The sequence below is a fragment of the Gobius niger genome (assembly GCF_951799975.1).
Source record: "Gobius niger genome assembly, chromosome: 1".
NCBI classification, from domain to species: Eukaryota; Metazoa; Chordata; class Actinopteri; order Gobiiformes; family Gobiidae; genus Gobius; species Gobius niger.
In genome coordinates this window covers 21,324,114-21,342,277 of record NC_136852.1, presented here as the reverse complement: position 1 = coordinate 21,342,277, position 18,164 = coordinate 21,324,114, and the positions used below count along the sequence as shown (strand labels likewise).

General features: G+C 38.6%; 5 protein-coding genes across 5 annotated transcripts; all 5 read left to right on the top strand.

Moving 5' to 3' along the window:
• Positions 1 to 1,631: 1,631 nt before the first annotated feature.
• On the top strand, positions 1,632 to 2,155 carry LOC306970349 (complement C1q tumor necrosis factor-related protein 5-like). Its single transcript, XM_079566285.1, has 2 exons — positions 1,632 to 1,682; positions 1,751 to 2,155. Exons 1-2 carry the CDS (start codon positions 1,655 to 1,657, stop codon positions 2,143 to 2,145), a joined length of 423 nt encoding a protein of 140 aa, XP_079422411.1. The 5' UTR covers positions 1,632 to 1,654; the 3' UTR covers positions 2,146 to 2,155.
• A 581-nt stretch (positions 2,156 to 2,736) lies between these two features.
• Positions 2,737 to 4,598, top strand: polr2i (RNA polymerase II subunit I). The gene is made up of 6 exons (XM_079569468.1): positions 2,737 to 2,880; positions 3,021 to 3,075; positions 3,157 to 3,230; positions 3,303 to 3,377; positions 4,167 to 4,218; positions 4,411 to 4,598. Exons 1-6 carry the CDS (start codon positions 2,819 to 2,821, stop codon positions 4,471 to 4,473), a joined length of 381 nt encoding a protein of 126 aa, XP_079425594.1. The 5' UTR covers positions 2,737 to 2,818; the 3' UTR covers positions 4,474 to 4,598.
• Positions 4,599 to 5,058: 460 nt separating this feature from the next.
• On the top strand, positions 5,059 to 6,376 carry pglyrp5 (peptidoglycan recognition protein 5; the record flags this gene model as incomplete). The annotated part of the gene is made up of 4 exons (XM_079569446.1): positions 5,059 to 5,065; positions 5,281 to 5,476; positions 5,812 to 5,930; positions 6,034 to 6,376. 4 exons carry the CDS (start codon positions 5,059 to 5,061, stop codon positions 6,207 to 6,209), a joined length of 498 nt encoding a protein of 165 aa, XP_079425572.1. The 3' UTR covers positions 6,210 to 6,376.
• Positions 6,377 to 7,660: 1,284 nt separating this feature from the next.
• foxg1c (forkhead box G1c) lies at positions 7,661 to 9,017 on the top strand. The gene has a single exon (XM_079566226.1). The coding sequence runs from the start codon at positions 7,816 to 7,818 to the stop codon at positions 8,992 to 8,994; it is 1,179 nt and encodes a 392-aa protein (XP_079422352.1). The 5' UTR covers positions 7,661 to 7,815; the 3' UTR covers positions 8,995 to 9,017.
• A 2,195-nt stretch (positions 9,018 to 11,212) lies between these two features.
• On the top strand, positions 11,213 to 14,152 carry snrpd2 (small nuclear ribonucleoprotein D2 polypeptide). Its single transcript, XM_079579989.1, has 3 exons — positions 11,213 to 11,340; positions 12,199 to 12,378; positions 13,823 to 14,152. Coding segments are annotated over exons 1-3 (357 nt in total). The 5' UTR covers positions 11,213 to 11,338; the 3' UTR covers positions 13,998 to 14,152.
• The last annotated feature ends 4,012 nt before the right edge of the window (positions 14,153 to 18,164 follow it).

The following is an 18,164-nucleotide window of genomic DNA, read 5'->3' as shown; positions in this document are numbered from 1 at the left end:
ACTTCACACTGAACGCATCAGAAAGTGTTCGTTCTACAGCACTGTTGATTCAAGAAGCAACTCCAGGGTGTTTGTGAACCAAATAAAACTGTTTACTGTGAGGCATTGTGTGTCATGATGTGTGAACTTTCTGCTGCTGTACATGTTGAAGCATGCACAGAAGATTGTCTCAGTAATATCCGGTATGCAGCCTCTTGAATACATTTTGTCGTCTTTGAAATAGACTACATGTTTAGTGGCTACAGAAGTAATAGCTGCGAATAACTGCAGAAATACAGTAGTTGTGTTCATGCAATTTAGTAAAATTGTGGTGAGCTATACTTGTTTCATCAGTAAACTGCAGTCTACATTAAATACTTTTGCTTATGCTTTTTCATTTTTATTGATTTGTTTGCACACTGTGTACACAAGTTTTGCAACTTTGGTGTTATCTTTTTAAATGTCACCTATGAGACGCCCCATTCTTTGGCCTGAAATGCCCTGTAATTAGAGAAGACATGCGTGAATGGCGAAATTCCAATACAAACCAGTTTGTTTTAAAAGCTTTATGTCATGAAATGTTAAGGTCAAATAATGTCAAATCTTATCTGTAATAAATACTTGTTTTGAATTATTTTACTTAAAGAAAAAAGAATGTGAAGAATGGAAATAACAATAAGCATGCTCCTATCTGGGACTATGAGATTTCAAGGGCAAATATAGTCATATTAGCCTAAATGTAAAAGATAAAAAAAAAAAGTAGGATTGTGTTGTTTGTTGGCAACATATGTGAAATAAAAAGATGATAATAATAAAAAAAATATGGAACCAGGGTTTTTTTGTGATTTTTTTTTGCCAAATCCAGTCCATAAGTGAAGTGCTGATCCATCTAATATCAAAGGGTTGTCTATACAAACTAAACCAAGCCAAGTCAAGAATAAGAAGAATTTCAGTAAAATTCAAATTCAAGTACAAACCAACCTGTCAGCACTTAAAAACTACCTGACCCTGAAACCAGAATGACGACTTGTGCCTGTGACTGCAGGTTTTTTCCGACTCTGTGGCAGTGTTCTGTGGGACGTCCAAAGGTAAGGATCTCATCTGCACCTCTGTTAAAATCCGAAATATTAATAGTATAGAGTCCTCTGCAAAGACGCTGCCAAAAATGTGATGTCAGAATGTAGATGGGAAGTTTGAATGTGTTTTCAGAGTTTGCAGTTTCTTGTTGGCTGACATGCTACATGACAGCACGTAACTTATGCTATCATTCAGTGTCAACGTTTTATTGCTTCCAATTGAAACACGTAGATCATAGACAAGAAATTGTTAAGTATTTATCAATGTGGTTATTGCTGATAAACGATTGTAGTAGCCGTGTTATTTCCAGCATCAAGATAACCCATGTCAGTGTTGGTAATATTTCTTTCATAGCAACAACAAGTAAACATCATGTTTACTTAAAAGACCATTTCATTTCTTTTGTATGGGTAGGCCTATTGTTATTTCAAAGAAGCAGTGCAAGCAAGCAATTTCAAGCAGGTTATAGCTTAAGTAGTTTGTTTAAAAATACATATCTTGTTTAATTTGTACACAATAAAATACAGTATTATAAACTTTCAACATTTTTTGTATGTATTTGTCTATTTAAAGTTTTATTGACTACAAATCAAAAGCCATGGACCTTGGAGACTACTTCTCTACAGGTAAACAAAAACAAAGTTCAATGCAAACGATTCATGCATTAGCCTACTAATTATTCTTGTATCAACAGGGAGCGTTGCCTTCACAGCTAAACTATGTTCTGACCAAAGCCGCCCCCAAAACCGTGGGCCAATGGAATTCAGCATGGTGCAGCTGAACGAGGGAAATGGCTTTGATAGTAAAACTGGGATCTTCACCTGTCCACTAGATGGCGTCTATTACTTTGTGGTCAACGCGTCGATCTACGGACAAGGCCACTGCGCGATTTACAAGAACGGAGAGAAGGTTGCCTCTCTTTACCACGCCAACTCCGGGGACGACAGGTGCACTCAGGTGGCCTCCATGAGCAGTGTGCTGAAGCTGTCAGAGAAAGACGAGGTGTGGATTCAGGTCTTTGGGAGCAGATATGACATAATAGCAACTGAAGATAATGATACAATCTTCAGTGGCTTTCGTTTAGGGTAAACGCATTATGCTCTAATCTATCAGAGGCCACTTTTGTATCACTACATTAATTGCAATAAACTGCTTTATTAAAAGAAATAAAAATGTGTCGTGTAGCTTAATGCATGAATGAATGAATGAATGAATGAATGAATGAGTGAATGAGTGAATGAATGAATGAATGATTGTATAGAAACTCTAAGGCTATACGGGCATACAAAAAAGAAGATTAAAATCGATATTTTTTTTAAAATAGGGTAAAGACAACAATTTGACAAAGAACAACTGTGTGATTGTATTCACAGAAGTGCAGGTGCATTCCGTGTTAGCAGCAGATCTAAGTGTAGACATACCACAGAGCAATAGAGCAGTGCAAATGGCTGGAATCGGCAATAACTTTATAAATCTCCCATTAGAAAAAAATCTATTTGGGATTATAAGGGAATTATAGGCCTTAGCTCTGTCACGTGGCCCATATTTTGTCAACTAATACAACCTGCACAACAACAACGACCAATTTTACTTTTGTAATTCATCCAACACCAAGGGGGCGCCAATGCCACGAAACCTGTGGACTGCGCGGCAAGCTTCACGCATGCGCAGTTTATCTATTTTCCTATACACAAGTCGGCACGAGAGACGGATCGTATTCATCAATAAAGTCTAAAATTACAGCGTTTTAAGTGAATTACCAATGGATTTGGAGACTGGCACGTACGAGCCGGGTTTTGTTGGCATACGCTTTTGCCAAGAATGGTGAGTAGAGCTTTTTATTTATAGTGTTAGCTTGGACATGCTAAAGCTGCACAGATGCTATGCTATCACTGAATGAGCTACATGGTTTAAACGCCAGACTAGTGAGTAAACACAAATGATAATGCAACTGTTTCCTTTAGTAACAACATGTTGTATCCCAAAGAAGACAAAGAGAACCGTATCTTGCTTTATGCGGTAGGTCTCCACATCACATAACACATAACAACAACAACAAAAAAGCACTTATTTTCATTGACAGTTGTGTTGACCTCTTAGTGCAGAAACTGTGACTATCAACAAGAAGCCGACAACAGCTGTATATATGTCAACAAGATCACACATGAAGTCGAGTAAGTAGCAGCACCTTATACATTAAAATACATATGCTTTACTGTTTTATAACATGCGAATTTGTTTCTCAGTGAGTTGACCCAAATTATCGCCGATGTATCCCAAGATCCAACATTACCAAGAACAGAAGATCATCCCTGTCCAAAGTAAGTTTTTTAATATTTTTTGACAAACTTACTAATGTCGGCTTATGATGTAACACAAAACATTGAACAATAATTATAATAATAATTATAAGCCCCCACCATCATTCATAATCAGACTGTTGAAAGAGTAAATCATTTTAAATACCTTGGACTCACTCTGGACAATATGCTTACCTTTGATCAACATGTTACAGACATTCACAAACGGTCCCAACAAAAACTCTATATCATCCGCAAACTCCGCGCTCTATGTGTTTCCCCACACCTCCTGCTCCTCCTGTACAATAGCATCATCCAACCCATCCTGCTCTACTGTTCCCCCTGCTTCTTCAACATGCTCACCATCAAAAACAAGAAAAAAAAATCACCAAGGTCACACAAACAGTCTCCAAAATTATTAATCTCCCCATCACAGACCCCTCTGTCATCAATAAGAAAGCAGTCACACGCCTCGCACGAACTATAGCCATGGACTCCGATCACCCTCTCCACACTCACTTCGTCCTGCTGCCATCAGGCCGTAGGTACAGGACTCCGCGGTGGGAGCGGGTACGCTTCAGGAAAAGTTTTATCCCCTCCGCCATAGCCGCATTGAACGACCTGTAATTCCCGCCCCCCCCCCCCGCATATTCTCTTTTGCGTAGTGTGCTGTTACTGTCTTTGGCTTGTCTTCTGTGTCTTTTGTGTGTGTCTCTGTGACGGCTGTGAAAGCAAATTTCCCCCTGTGGGACAATAAAGGTCTATCCATCTATCTATCTATCTAATTCTTTGAAACGCACAATTTTTCAGGTGTGGTCACAAGGAGGCAGTGTTCTTCCAATCTCACAGTATGAAGGCTGAGGTATGTAAAGAAAATCTTGTTATCGCATAGCACTGTAGTTAAGTAAATATTTTACCAACAACAATTATTGCAAAAAGTGATAAAAAAATGTTGCACTGAGAGATCATGGGAATACTTGAGGTGTTAAAGTTCAAACGATAGACGAATAATTTGCACTAGGCGATAAACACACTTATTTGTCTTCTATTCTAGGATGCCATGCGTCTTTACTATGTCTGCACTGCACCCCACTGTGGACACCGATGGACAGAGTGAAGCTGGGCATGTCTTTATTGTGTCTGTTTGTTCCAAAATAAATTGTGTGGATATTTTTTGTATCGGAAGTTTTTCAGCAGTTGTATTTTTTCAGTCTGTTTTGCTGATTCTGTAGATTAAAACATTGACCTTTCTCAGCGTACTGTTCTTCAGTGATTTTCTAGGGTTCTGACTTCTCTCAGGGATGATACCACTTCCTCATAAACTAAAAATAGATTCGCTCAATTATGTAACAGAATAATTTGTTTACCTTTCAGGCTTCCTTGTTATTAAACATGAACAAAAACAATGCCTGATTTACTGGTACTAGTGTACAAAATGTGCGGAGTAAATAAACATGCCTTGCCCACACTAAACAAAACACCGATCACACTTGTTAAGCCACATAGGAATGTTGACTTGACACACTCAAGCTTCTCACGTGTTTTCCAGTGGGTGCATTGTGCAACGTCAAACACCACTATGTAGGTATGACATCTTTGTTCATTGAAGGTGTATGTATTTTCCCAGACCACACCTCTAGCGTCAAAAAGAAAACACACTGATCGCCTACTACTTAGTCAGTTGGCAGCGGTGTACAAAGTCATGGCAGGTAAGAAAAGGCATATCTTATAATTGTAGGACATTTTGTATTGTATTTTTTTTATGTTATACTTGGTCTTTAACTGTTCAGCACTTTGGCAAGGTTTGGCTGTGCTCTAAAAATAATGTTGATTTGATTTTTTTTTTTTATAACCGCTTTTCTTTCCTAAATACACACAACACATATATTTGCTTATAATCACTAACAATGATTCCATGTTTCAGTGAATCTTGTTACTCGTGCGCAATGGGGAGCAACTGCCCCACGTCACAAAGACCGTCTGAAATCCTCAGCAAAGCGCGTCGTCATTCACCACACAGCCATGAAAAACTGCAAAAGCCACACTGAGAGCATCCAAGAACTCCAAACCATCCAGAGGGTGCATATGCAAAACAGACATTTTGATGACATTGGATACAAGTAAGTTTTCCAAAGTGATCAAAAATAATGTAGACAAACAACATCTTCCAACTCTGTCCTCAAGCGGTTTCACCAAATATCAGCTTTTATTACAATACAGGTGTTTGCTTCACTGGGGGCCTCTCAGTATTAAATGAATAGTCATCAAATATTACATTTATATAGCCTAATATTAAAAATATTACATTTTATATGAGCATTTTTAATATTTACTTACATCTCAAACACAGTACCATTCAGTAACTGTAGGCTACATTTAAGAAACCCTTATTATCCTATAGTTCATTATTACATGCTACATTTTGGGTGTGCAACTAACTACATATTTTTTCTAGCTTTCTTGTTGGACAGGATGGCACTGTGTATGAGGGCAGAGGATGGGGCGTGGTGGGAGCTCATACCAAGGGCCACAATGATGACTCATTGGGAATTGCTTTAATGGGGAATTTTAATTGTAAGTATAGTACATCTAATTATTAGTATGATTATAAAATGAAAAGTAATCTGTTTAGCCTTCTTTAAAAACAAACAAACAAAAACACATTTTTTCCCCATAGATGACAGTCCCAGTTCAGAAGCACTAATGTCAGTCACACAGCTATTCAAGGCTGGAGTTTCCCAGGGTTTTCTGCTTCCTCAATTTGTGCTTTTCGGGCACAAAGATCTGGGAAATACAGAGTGTCCAGGAGCCAAACTCCATGCAGCTCTGCCACGACTGAGGTCGGCCGAATGAACTGAGAAAATGAGCTTTGTGGTTTATAAGGTACACAAGTTTAGGAAACTGACACGTGCGCGTGTCATTAAATGTTCATGCACCAGGGGTTGCTACAACATCGCACTGTCAATTTTAGGGTCTTTTTACCAGACGGTGTATGTGCCTGAGTTGTCTTGCCTTACTTACTTGCCTGTAAATAATTGTTATTGTTGATATGTAATGGAATATATATTTTTCAAACCAAACTCATTCATGTGTTTGTATCAAAATCTATATAATGCAGAAATATTACTTTTCATCATACCGAGCCTACTTAGTTGTAATTTATTAGTAGCCTAATATGTCGCCTGCAATTTTAATGTATGCCTATACTCTGTCAATCTACTGTCACGTTTTGAACTGACTGAGACTTTAACTTAAGAAAATGTCTTTATTTTATTTTTAAAAATGTATTTTATTTGGTTGTTATTTGGTTGGGGCAGTGCATATTAACGCACGGGACTCATTCAAGTAAACCCGCGCCGCCGGAATGTAGCCATGGTCATTTCCATCCGTTGCCAACTTGTCCCCGACTCGCACTCTCACTTAACCTGGTCTATATAGCACATGTTTTTAGGTGCAATAGTTGTTCAAATGTCCTTTTGCTTGGCAGTAGACTCCGAAAGAGTTATAGAGACTATATCAAACCAACATTTCCAAAAAATGCTTACTTGTGCAGCAAGGAGATTATTGAACAAAATTGCATCATACATCGTGTGTGACAACTTGTTGCCATAAATAAGCCATGCACAAAGCACAAAGAGCGATGCGATGGAACACATGAAACAAAAGTTTCGCATGCAGCGAAATAATTGTACTGTCTTTTGTTCTATTAAAGTGAGCCATTTAGAATTAACAGGCAAGTAGCCTGGCGTATAGCTCCTTTCGCTTTAATTACCACAGGGAATGTTTTAGACATGGCTACAGGCCTACTGTCTTAAGGGGAACATAAATAGCCCACTGTAGGCTAAATATAAATGAAAATAGTGAGGAAAGTTTAAAATGATGAATGTGGTGCACAGTATTACTGGATCACATGGCCTGTTTGATGTGTTGGATTTTGGTGCCTGTCTGTTTGCTTTATGCCAAGCCAAATTAACTGTTAAATTGCCAAGTGTGATTGTGTGCAAAATCAGTCAACATTGATGGAGACAGTCAAATAGACGACATGCAGCGAGGCCAATCAGAGGACAAGGCGTGTGTTTGAAGGTTACATTTCATGAGTCACGGAAGTGATAGCCTATAACTGCGCCAGAGAGTTCACAATCAGTCACAGACTGCATCTTTCCTGCAGCACCTTAGTTCGCGATAGCCTAAATTAAAATTGAATAAACCACCGGGTTCCATGCCCTTTACATTAAGTGAGGCCCAAGTGAAACACGTGAGTAACTTCTATGTAAAATCTATATAGCCTAACAAATTGCATTTTAGATTTATGCGAGTAACGCATTACTTTCTGCAGATGCTGTCTTCACTCAGTGCGTCTTTGAATGCGCACCGCGAAAGAGCGTGCCTTTTCACTGGTTGGAATAAGTGATGCGCTCTGGGCTCCTCGAAAGCACTGGTTTTAGATGTAGCCTACACAATGGAAGACTGTAAGACTCCAGAAGGATTTTTCCACAAGTCATCTTTTAGTATCAGCAATCTTTTATGGAGTCGAGAGGACGTCGTGGCTGAGCAAGAAGGTGCACTGTCTCCACAAGCGCGCTCTGCGCGCACAGTGAAATCAAGCTTGATGGAAAACTTTAACAATGACAATTCAAAACAGTCGAACGAACAAAATAAAGCGGTGTCTGGAAGTCCTAAACTTTCGGGGGCCAAAGAAGATTCAAAGAAAGGAGTTACTGAAGAAAGACCAAAACCTGACAAACCACCATTTAGTTATAACGCGCTCATAATGATGGCGATTCGTCAAAGCCCCGGGAGAAGACTCACTCTAAATGGCATCTACGAGTTCATCATGGACAACTTTCCCTACTACCGACAAAACCGTCAGGGCTGGCAGAACTCCATCAGGCACAATCTCAGTTTGAACAAGTGCTTTGTGAAGGTCCCGAGGCACTATGACGACCCGGGTAAGGGGAACTACTGGATGCTGGACCCCTGCAGCGAGGACGTCTTCATCGGGGGCACGTCAGGGAAACTGCGGCGGAGATCCACCACCGGGTCAAGGGCAAAAATGGCTTTAAAAAGAGATGCGAGTAGCCTGCTTACCTCCAACAGAGCCGCAGTGACGTTGGCCACAGCGGGACCTTTCTACTGGCCCGTGCCACCGTTTTTACAGCTTCAAGCACCGGTGCGCACGCATTTTGGCACTGGTACTTATCTGAGCGCACATCCAAGTTTTTCCAACCTCGCCACCTCGGTAGTTTCACAACGGTCCAGGCTTAATGCATCAAGTGCCACGGACACAGAGCGTTTGGTGCAGACGCACCAGGAGATGTCCTACGTTGGAGTGAGTTGCGCTCAAGCGCACCGACATCAGCTCGGCGGTTGCACAACTTTCTCCACGTCCATCCCTTCATGCGCCTTGCCGCTGCCAGATCCCTGCTCTTTCAATATGATCTCTGGACAAGCCAGTTACTTTTACTCTCACCAAATACCGTGCAGGCCAGGTATGGCACAGGAGGGAAGTGCTGAATCCAAAACGTCTCCGCAGCACGTTTTCTCCAAGAGTTTCTCAGAGCTTGGAGGATGTTGCAATGACTTTGTAAATTATTGTCCTCAAGTTTTTCCTTCATCTTGGAACATGGAGAAAGAGTAGCCACAAATCAAGAAACCAAAATCTAAATCCAGCAGTGCAATTTGAGGCCTATATCCTAGAAGAAAAAGATCTAATTAAAGCCATTGCGAAGGGATTTTTCCATTAATGTAATTTGAGGGGAATTGTGCATTGTACATTTTGATGGGAAAACGTATAAGCAAAGACTCTGTACTTGATTGTATTTTTATTTTTTCCCCAAACTATAAGAGGGAGTGTAAACATTTCTAAAACGTGGCTAAAAATCATTCCTAATGCATTTCTAGCATCCTCTTCACAGGGATTTGCAGGGAGCAAAACTGTCCTGGTAATGTAACAACGAGCTGTTCACTATTGATGGCTTAAAAGGCTTAATTCTACAAATATCCTGCTTTTACAATACACTGAGAAGGACAACATTAACTTATTTCCACAAATAGGGAAAACAAAATGAGGTATAGGCAGGGCTTTTAATCTTTCGTTGTAATGTTTTCCTGCATGTAAATGTTGTTTGAAACACAATAGGCCTTTATTCATATTTGTAGATCTCTAGAATTTGTTAAAATCCTTTTTCTTTTCTTTTTAACAGTATGAAGGCTGTGTTTCAGCTTATTTTAACCATAAACACATATTTCAATGTTAACATATGCTAAGTAAAAAACAAGTATGTGATTCTTGTATAGTGATTTAAATCACACATGTCATTTACCAGAGTTATTGCCATTTGTGTAGCCTAATTAAAACAAAAATACTTGCATTATTAATTGTGTTTTGGCTAAGTCATTCTTTGTTAATTGTTTTAATTTGTTTGCATGCTAGAGCCTAAGTGTTGTTTACTTGTGAAGCCCACAAAAACTATGGATGCAGTCAGTCTCATAATAAGTAAGGGGGAAAATTATATTTTTATTTTTTCAAAGAAATGCTAATAATATACCATGAATTTATTGGTTTTATTGGACTAACAGTCAGTGTGCCAAAAATAAAACAAAAAGCTGGGGGAAGTATTGCCTAACATGTCTATGGAACTGGCCTGCCTCATGCAGCGTTAAGGAGCACCAACGGAAACAGATGAAGGATATGATGATGAAAAGTTAATTAGCCTACCTTTTAAAAAGCATGTTTGCTGCTCTTAAACTTTTCATCACCTTTTGCCCCCTGTAAGCATAACATTATAAAAAATGAGTTTAAATACAATTTTGAACAGTTTCCTGGACACTTGCCTATTGTAAAACAATAGGCTCTTTATATGAACAAAGAGCAATCCATTGCCTTTCATGGTCTCAGTCACACATCTCGCCTGTGGTTAAATCAGACTGGGCTAGATCAGGTAACTTAGAGCTGTTGGCAAACTCTCTGTCTAGATAAGAGGATAATCATATTTTCACTGCTGGAATGAGCAGTGTTGGGACAGAACGATGAATCAACAAGTCTGCTGCATGATAACTGATGTTTGACCCTGCAGGAAAGACTGGTAAGAGGATACTGTTGGCTGTCAGAGTGTAATAAATAAAGAACATTTGACAGCTCTTTTTTTTTTTAAATGACTTGAAAGCACACAATGATTATACACAGCGTTTGTAGCTTGGTGTTCAGATTTGTAAGGCGGACTACTTTACAAACAAGCTCACTAAACCTTTTCTGTTTCCGAAAACTCATAAAAATAAACTAATTGTTACAGTTGGTTTGTTTCAGCTCATTTTACAGAGCCACTTAGCTTTACACTAGATATCAGTTATAAGCTTTGGAACTCAATCCCACTCTCTTACTTTTCGAAGCAACACAGGCACCTATTATCTGGAGCAAGTAGCTTCCACAGGTAAGATGTGCCACCTTTTGAAATTAGGTGGGTGGGTTGTACTACACCCTAAGGCGTCTGTCTGTCTCTTGCCAGAAAGCCAATCTCTCAATGTCTCATTGCTGTGGTGTGTAGATAATGTAGCCTACTACATCTGTTTCTCCCACATACTTTACAGCCCTTGTGCTAAATGGCGAAACAAAGACTTCTCTGTCTCTGTGGAGACTTCAGCAAATTTGAACAGAAAACAAATATTTTGTCAATTTATCCAGAATGTAAATATATTATATTATAAATAACAAATACAAACTTACGTAGCTTAAGCGCAAATATGTTTCAAAAAATTAACAAAGCACTAATTTAACAAAATACAAACATTTAAACAGATTCACGTCACACACGGCAAACGCATTAACCCGGAAATGGTAGTTGTAATTTCATGTTGCGTACCCGGATGTAGTTGGCACATGAGAGCCGCTCGAAATCGTTGTCGAAACGAGGATCGTGCCGAAGGCTGAAAACTGGTGCCAGTGTAAAAGTGTTGTGCTAGCTTTTTATTTACCAGGGACAACAATGTAAGTGCCATCTTCGTTTAAGCAGGATAGTGGAGATATTTGTTATGTTTGAAACAAGGGTGTGCTACAGTTCTTGTCCGGGGATCGTGATGAATAGAAAGATATTGCATGCTAACTCCATGCCGTCTTTTCAGTTTTTTCGTTGGCATTTTGCTGGTCATTTATCCCAACTGTTTGTTGCTGCAAAATGTATATCCTGCAGAGCTTTATCTGAGATGAATAAGCTGAACGTTTTTTGGGTATAATAAGCTGCAACAACAAGACCAAAACCTAGCTCAATGCTACAATTAGCTAGGGAGCTATACCGGTTGGCTCTCCTATGCTTTCTGAATAGCTCGCCAGAGACAATACATTTCTTCATACACTTGATGAGTCACCTATTTAACACTGTCTGTAAACATTAAGGTTATACAGTTGGAGATATAAAGGGAAATAATTAAGTAAACCCATCTTATGTATTAAGTTATCTTTGAATTAGCTCTGAAAAAGTAGCTCACGAGTGTAAAAAGCGTAGACCCCTGGCCTATGAGGACAAAAGCACTTATACATAAAGATTTTTCAACAAAATGTAGTTGTGTTTATTGACACATAATAATTGGGGATTGTGGGAGAAACAAAAAACACAGTACATTTTTTAGGTTTTGCTTGAAAAATCATTTCCCCAATAGAATACACATTACATATTTATTGACACAAGGTAGCTTGTTCATGAAGGTTCTCATTCGTCCAGGGAGTATCCATCGTAGAGAAGCTCCTTTACCAAAACACAGTCTAGTCGATGATGTAGCTTCTCTTAAATGTAGCTTGTTGTAATTGTAATGCACGCATTTGTATTCATTTTTGGTGTTTAACCTGTAGGAGTCTTTTGACTAAGCCCAAGTCAGAGATGACGCCTGAGGAATTGCAGAAACGTGAGGAAGAGGAGTTCAACACAGGTCCTCTGTCTGTGCTCACACAGTCAGTCAAAAACAATACACAAGTCCTGATTAACTGTCGTAACAACAAGAAGTTGCTTGGAAGAGTCAAGGCCTTTGACAGGTAATGTACCACATCAGTACCAAAATAAACTGTCTGGATCGTAATTGTGCGTCCTATTTAGTGTGGTATAAAAATAAGTAGATGATAACATTTAAAATGTACAAGCTAAGGTCATTGCATGACCAAAAACAGTTATCACCTGGATTTGACTGATCTTGCTACAGTTGTTCGGGTCAAGGTTTAGCAACAGTATGTACACAAAGAATTAGGTTAACTGTCTACCAGACCAGGGTATTCCATCAATATTGTTTTCTTCCCTGATGGAATGGGAAAATTCCAAGATAACAGTGCTGTAATTCATCAGGCTTGAGACGTCACCGGACAGACCCTAACCCCATTAAAGAATCTGGATGTGCTGGTGTTGCACAGTGGTCATCAGTGCAAGATCTTGGCAAAAAATGATTACATTAGACGTAAATAAATCCTGGGACATTGTATAATCTTAAAGCTATGCCACAGTGAATGCAGGTCGTAAACAACGCTAAAGGCAGTCCAGCAAAATATGATGTTCTCCTTGTGTGGTGGCAACTATTTTTGCTATTATTATTATTATTGCTATATTAGGTGATGCATATCCATATTGAAAAAAGCCAGGATATGCAAAATCAATTAAGTCTTTCTCAAAAAAAATTTGCAAACTCTGCTTGAAACAAAAAATGGTGGAACTTATAAATGTGTAAAAGTTATGTTTTAGTTGTAATTTTAGTTTAATTTTAGCCTTTTGTTGCTGATTTAATGTTTTTTTGTTGAAAAACAAATTAATTTCAATTCAAGTTCATTTGTATAGCACATTTTTAGTGCTTCACAATAACAATATATCACATTCACATACAAATGATATAGAAGCGAACAGACCAAGATACACAAGACTAGCTAGTATTGAAGACTGGGAAGACTGTTTCATAGTTGGGGCACTGCCAAAGAGAAGGCTCTGTCACCTCTCGTTTTTGGTCACTCAAATAAGATGGTTCCAAAGAGTGCAGACATTTTAAAACAATCAACAGAACCTTAAATGTAACGGGAGTTGACAGGGAGCCAGTGTGAGGTGCACAAAATAGGTGATTTTCTCATGCCTCTTTGTTTTAGTCAGGAGGCGGGCTGCAGCCTTTTGTACTCTGTAGGCGCTGCAGGGAGCTGGTCCAGTCCAATTTACAGGCATTACAATAATCCAAACACAAGGTTACAAATGCATGGATAGCCTTTTCAAAATCATCTCTATTGATGAAACAAATCAGTTCCATACTGTGTTAAAACAGATTAGCACAATAATGCACTAATATCAATATCATCACTGGATTGCACATCTGTCTCACATATCAGACTTTTTTTTAAATATATATATATTGTGCAGCCCTTGTAAGTATTTACTCTAAAGAAGTAGAAGAATTTTCTCTCTTTTTTTTCTTCACATTTTCTAATCAAACAATTACTTTTTCTATTTCAGGCACTGCAACATGGTCCTGGAGAATGTAAAAGAGATGTGGACTGAAGTTCCAAAGAGTGGGAAGGGAAAGAAAAAGTCTAAGCCTGTGAACAAGGATCGGTACATCTCTAAAATGTTCCTCAGAGGGGACTCGGTCATTGTAGTCCTGAGAAATCCTCTTATCACTGGAAAATAAACTCTTGACTTCCAATTGAGCTTTTTTGTCACAGTGAACTACAAGTTTGACGCACTTATTAAGTGCATTGTATAACTTAGTTTGTTTTTTCGGATGTCGTAAGAAAAGTTAAATTTCTGTTCTTTGCTTTGGAAATGGATGTGTTTTTCATTTTGGATAATAAAACCAATAATGCCATCAAGAGTTTTTGTTTTTATATAAGTATTACCAAAAGTAGTAAATCGGAGAAAGAACTAACTACTGTGTTTATGACACTTATGACAGTTGTGTCTCGCTTTCCCTCAGTATCCATATTGCCCTCCTCCGTACCCTCTGTCACTCTTTCCCAACGGCATCTTGGATGTCGGGCTTGATTTCAGTCAGGAGCATGCAATAGGCGACAAACTGCCGTTTAAAGGCCTGCTGCATTATTAATCAGACCAGATGTGCTTACTGTCACTTCACACCCTCATCCTGCTCCATTTGAGGCTTTTCGCCTCTTTTGGGAGGCCCCGCTTGACCACATTGTTAATTGGCTTAATAGCTAACCACAAGTCTCACCTTTCTCAAATGGTTGGCATCTAACTTCCATGCAAATGAACTGGGGTTAAGTGATGTGTAATGTTCAAAATGATGTGTGTTAGGGTTTATGGTAAGTGTAGTGGAGGCAATTTGTGATCCACGCTTGACTATGCTGCATGTTCTTGTTTCCCTTCCTGGTAACTGACCTGCCTAAGGCTTGCACCTGTGCTGTCTGTGTGTGGCCAAAGCTATGAAATATTTCTGTAGGTCATTGCAAGGTCTATGTCAGGGAAACCATTCATTTGAGATTTATTTTATCATACGTCTGTGTTTTGCCTCCGTTCCTGTGTCAGTTTACGGGTAGGCTTTGCCTACATCTAAAATGCCAAGGAAAAGAACTAGATCCATTTGCCTCCAGAAGGCTAGTACAAGGTTTGAGCATAAGGAATTTTTAATTGTCAGACTTTGTTGTTGCCAATGTAGCCAAGGTTACTTGCAAATGGGAATACGCTTTGCTACAGTATATTGTCTAGTCTTAGGCTTATAGGAATATGCCATTTAAAAACTACAGTGTTGCTTTATCTGACAGGCACTCGAAGAGAGTCTGAATCCCTCAAGAATTTAGGGACAGATTTGGGAGCAGGAAGCAGATGTTTTATTTAACAGCTAAACGATAAGCGGGGGGATGTGTGATTATGATAGCGATCAGCTTCGCATCGACACTCGAGCCCCTGAGCAAGGTGATACCGCAGGAGCGGCCGATTGATCGGCCACAGAAACCAGAGCCTCGCTGAGTCGGTGCAGTGCGTTTTCATCGGAGCGACGGGCCACGAGCGGGTGTGCGCTGGCAGGGCACTCACACTTCTCACGGTAGAGGGACGCGGTACATGCACCTGGTCAAATGTAGGCATAGGCTCTAAATAGGGCTAAATAAACACTGGCATACATCTGGGTGAAACTGGTACCCTTTAAACGCAAATTGATCAAATAAATATCGTTTGCGCTATGTTTGAACTGTGATTTTTTTCGTTTGTGCTCGTGGGCTAGTTTTGTTATTGATTCTTTAATGATCAGATCTGAGGTCACCCTGTCCTTTATAAATGGTGTCAAACGTTTGTGCTGTAAAGGTGTCCGTTTGTTTGGTTCACTTTTTAAAATACAAACTTTAAAGTCTGAGGCGTCCACGCATGATCCTCCTCTGATGGCGTGCGCGCACACACTGCACGCAAAAAAGAATCATAGATATCTCAATGTTTACAGCGCAAAGTTGCAAACACGATTGACACATAGCCTATACACGTATAAAATTTGCGTTTTCATGGTGGCAGCTTCACCCAACACTGGTATTCATCCATCCAAGAATGCACGCCACACACAATAAGATTAGCCTGATAAATAAGTTATCAGCAAAGTTGAATTGAAATTGTATGTTTTCTCCTTGGGACCGATCAAGTCTCGCTCTACAAAGAAAATAGTATTTGACATAAATACCTTTTATTGTAATTGGCACTAATGCTCCAGTGCTTAATTGTGTGCCTTACATCTCTGTAGTCCCTTTTGTTTACCTTGTAGCCTACCTAATTTGCTGACACCTAATTGTCAGCAAAGTTTTTATGAACCCTTTGAAGATTCAACAAACTTTGTTCAAAACAAAACAAAAAACAAACACAAAACAAGGTAGGCATGCTGATGCTGCCATCTTGCGGAAAAGCAAAGCACAACACAAGTAGTCTGCTTCATTGGGTTGAAATTGAAATCCATTAATAAAATGAGCACATTTGTGTAGAGTTGCCAAAATATTAGAGAGTACAAGTAAAATGTAGTCATAATAACTAAAATTAAAGTTAAAAAAGAGAACTTACTCATACTCATCTCGAGCGTGTACGTCAGATTTAGTATTTAGTTTTAGTATTGATACTAAATAGCATGATCATTCTGATATTTAAAGAATGCAGCTTAGAAATAGAAATATATACATTTTGTTCGGCCCTCGACTCTCTTACCATAATTTATATATGTTTTTGGCATTTGCCACGCTGAATTGTATAGCAGTGAATTGAATTCAAAAGTGACATTTTTATCAAAATTGCTAAGTCAATGCATGCAGTTTTTAATGAAAAGGAGCTGAGAGAAGAGCGATCTTATGATATCCGCCCCTTTACAAATCACTTAACATCAGTTCTGTTATTGTGTCTTTTTACCTATATTTACAACTATTATCAAGGGAGTTCCAGATATAATTTAGTGCATTTTGCAATGGGACAAAGTTGAGCAGAATTAAATTCAAGTTTTCGTTGGTGCGGCCCTCTAACTCAATTCAGGTTACGCATGTGGCCCACCCATGCAGTGGTGCATCAACCATTTACTAAACATAACTTGCTTTACCATTTGAGCCACTTTTGCTCCATAAATGAGGAAATGAATTTTGGATTAGATTCATTAAACTTTTCTTCAATTTCATATGTTAAGATAATGCTTTTGTCGCTTACAGATTAATTCACAGTAAATTATGAAGAGTATTCAATATTAATACTAAGAAGAACAGAAGTAGTTCAAAAGGGTTCTCAGGCAATTGAGTAGACTGCTGTGCCTCTCCCTATGGCAAAGTGAATGGAAGATTTACATGGCACTGGGAGATGAGGGGAGATTAAAATTGCTAAATTGACATAGCCTTTTTAGCAAACGTGATACGATAATACCAGACTAAAGCAGTTGGCGGGAGCAGTCAGCAGCCTGTTTATCAGTCTGTGTGGAGAGAACAAAAGCATGTAGCTTTCTGGATGTTTACACATACCATAGACGTAATGCATTCTTTTCTCATCCCCTTGTCCACTGGATTTCCAATTCGGAAGGCTGAGGGCTTGAGTGTGCAATTTCCAACCTATAAGACAAGGCCTTTGAGTTCCCTTTTCATGCATTAGTAATTGAAATGAACAAGGGATGTTTAAGTTTTTAAGCATTTACCGGCAAAAAAAGACCAAAACTGACCATAGCCTACCATTCACATTTTTTCTACACAAATTGCTGCATTCTTTTGGATTAAAATTACAGTCTCATATCTAAATAGAACACTTCCAATTTATTATTTTCAGCTCAATACCAAAATGACTTCTGCATTTCAAATGGATCACTTGCAAAAGGAGAAAATAGCTACAAAGCTTAAAATGATCATAATCTATATCATTTTATAGAAGTCTATAGGATTCTCTTGGCAAATAAAAATCCTTAAAACATGCAAGTTTAAAGTGAAGTATGCAAATAAAATTGTATGTGTAAAGCTGAATTTTACTGTTTTAGCATTGTGTAGTCAACAGAATAGGCAAAATGTTGAATGTTAGCTGAATAATGAAAAACCCCCAGACCCAATAATGCTGAATAAGTAGGATTCTCATCATCAGAATTTGCACCAAATAATATAATCTTGGGGGGGAAAGTGTGTATAACCTCATCAACTGAACTGATTAAAGAAGGTATCAAGAGATTATAGGGTCCTGAAAACAGCCGGTATGGAAATTAAAAGAAAGAAAGAAAAAGAACTAGTAGGGTTGAGTACCTTGTTACTATAGTAACAAAAAATTATATAATAATAATAATAATAATAATAATAATAATATAAAATTTACCATTAAAGGTGCATCATCCAACTTTTTCTGTGTAATAAAGATG

What these genes read in the sequence shown, in the direction of transcription:
- polr2i (XM_079569468.1), top strand. Translation starts at nt 2,819, where the DNA reads ATGGATTTGGAGACTGGCACGTACGAGCCGGGTTTTGTTGGCATACGC. An exon ending in ATACGCTTTTGCCAAGAATG is followed by an intron (nt 2,881 to 3,020) that starts GTGAGTAGAGCT and finishes TGTTTCCTTTAG; the next exon opens with TAACAACATGTTGTATCCCA. An exon ending in GAAGATCATCCCTGTCCAAA is followed by an intron (nt 3,378 to 4,166) that starts GTAAGTTTTTTA and finishes ACAATTTTTCAG; the next exon opens with GTGTGGTCACAAGGAGGCAG.
- LOC306970349 (XM_079566285.1), top strand. Translation starts at nt 1,655, where the DNA reads ATGGACCTTGGAGACTACTTCTCTACAG. An exon ending in TGGAGACTACTTCTCTACAG is followed by an intron (nt 1,683 to 1,750) that starts GTAAACAAAAAC and finishes TTGTATCAACAG; the next exon opens with GGAGCGTTGCCTTCACAGCT.
- snrpd2 (XM_079579989.1), top strand. An exon ending in AGAGTCAAGGCCTTTGACAG is followed by an intron (nt 12,379 to 13,822) that starts GTAATGTACCAC and finishes TTTCTATTTCAG; the next exon opens with GCACTGCAACATGGTCCTGG.
- foxg1c (XM_079566226.1), top strand. Translation starts at nt 7,816, where the DNA reads ATGGAAGACTGTAAGACTCCAGAAGGATTTTTCCACAAGTCATCTTTT.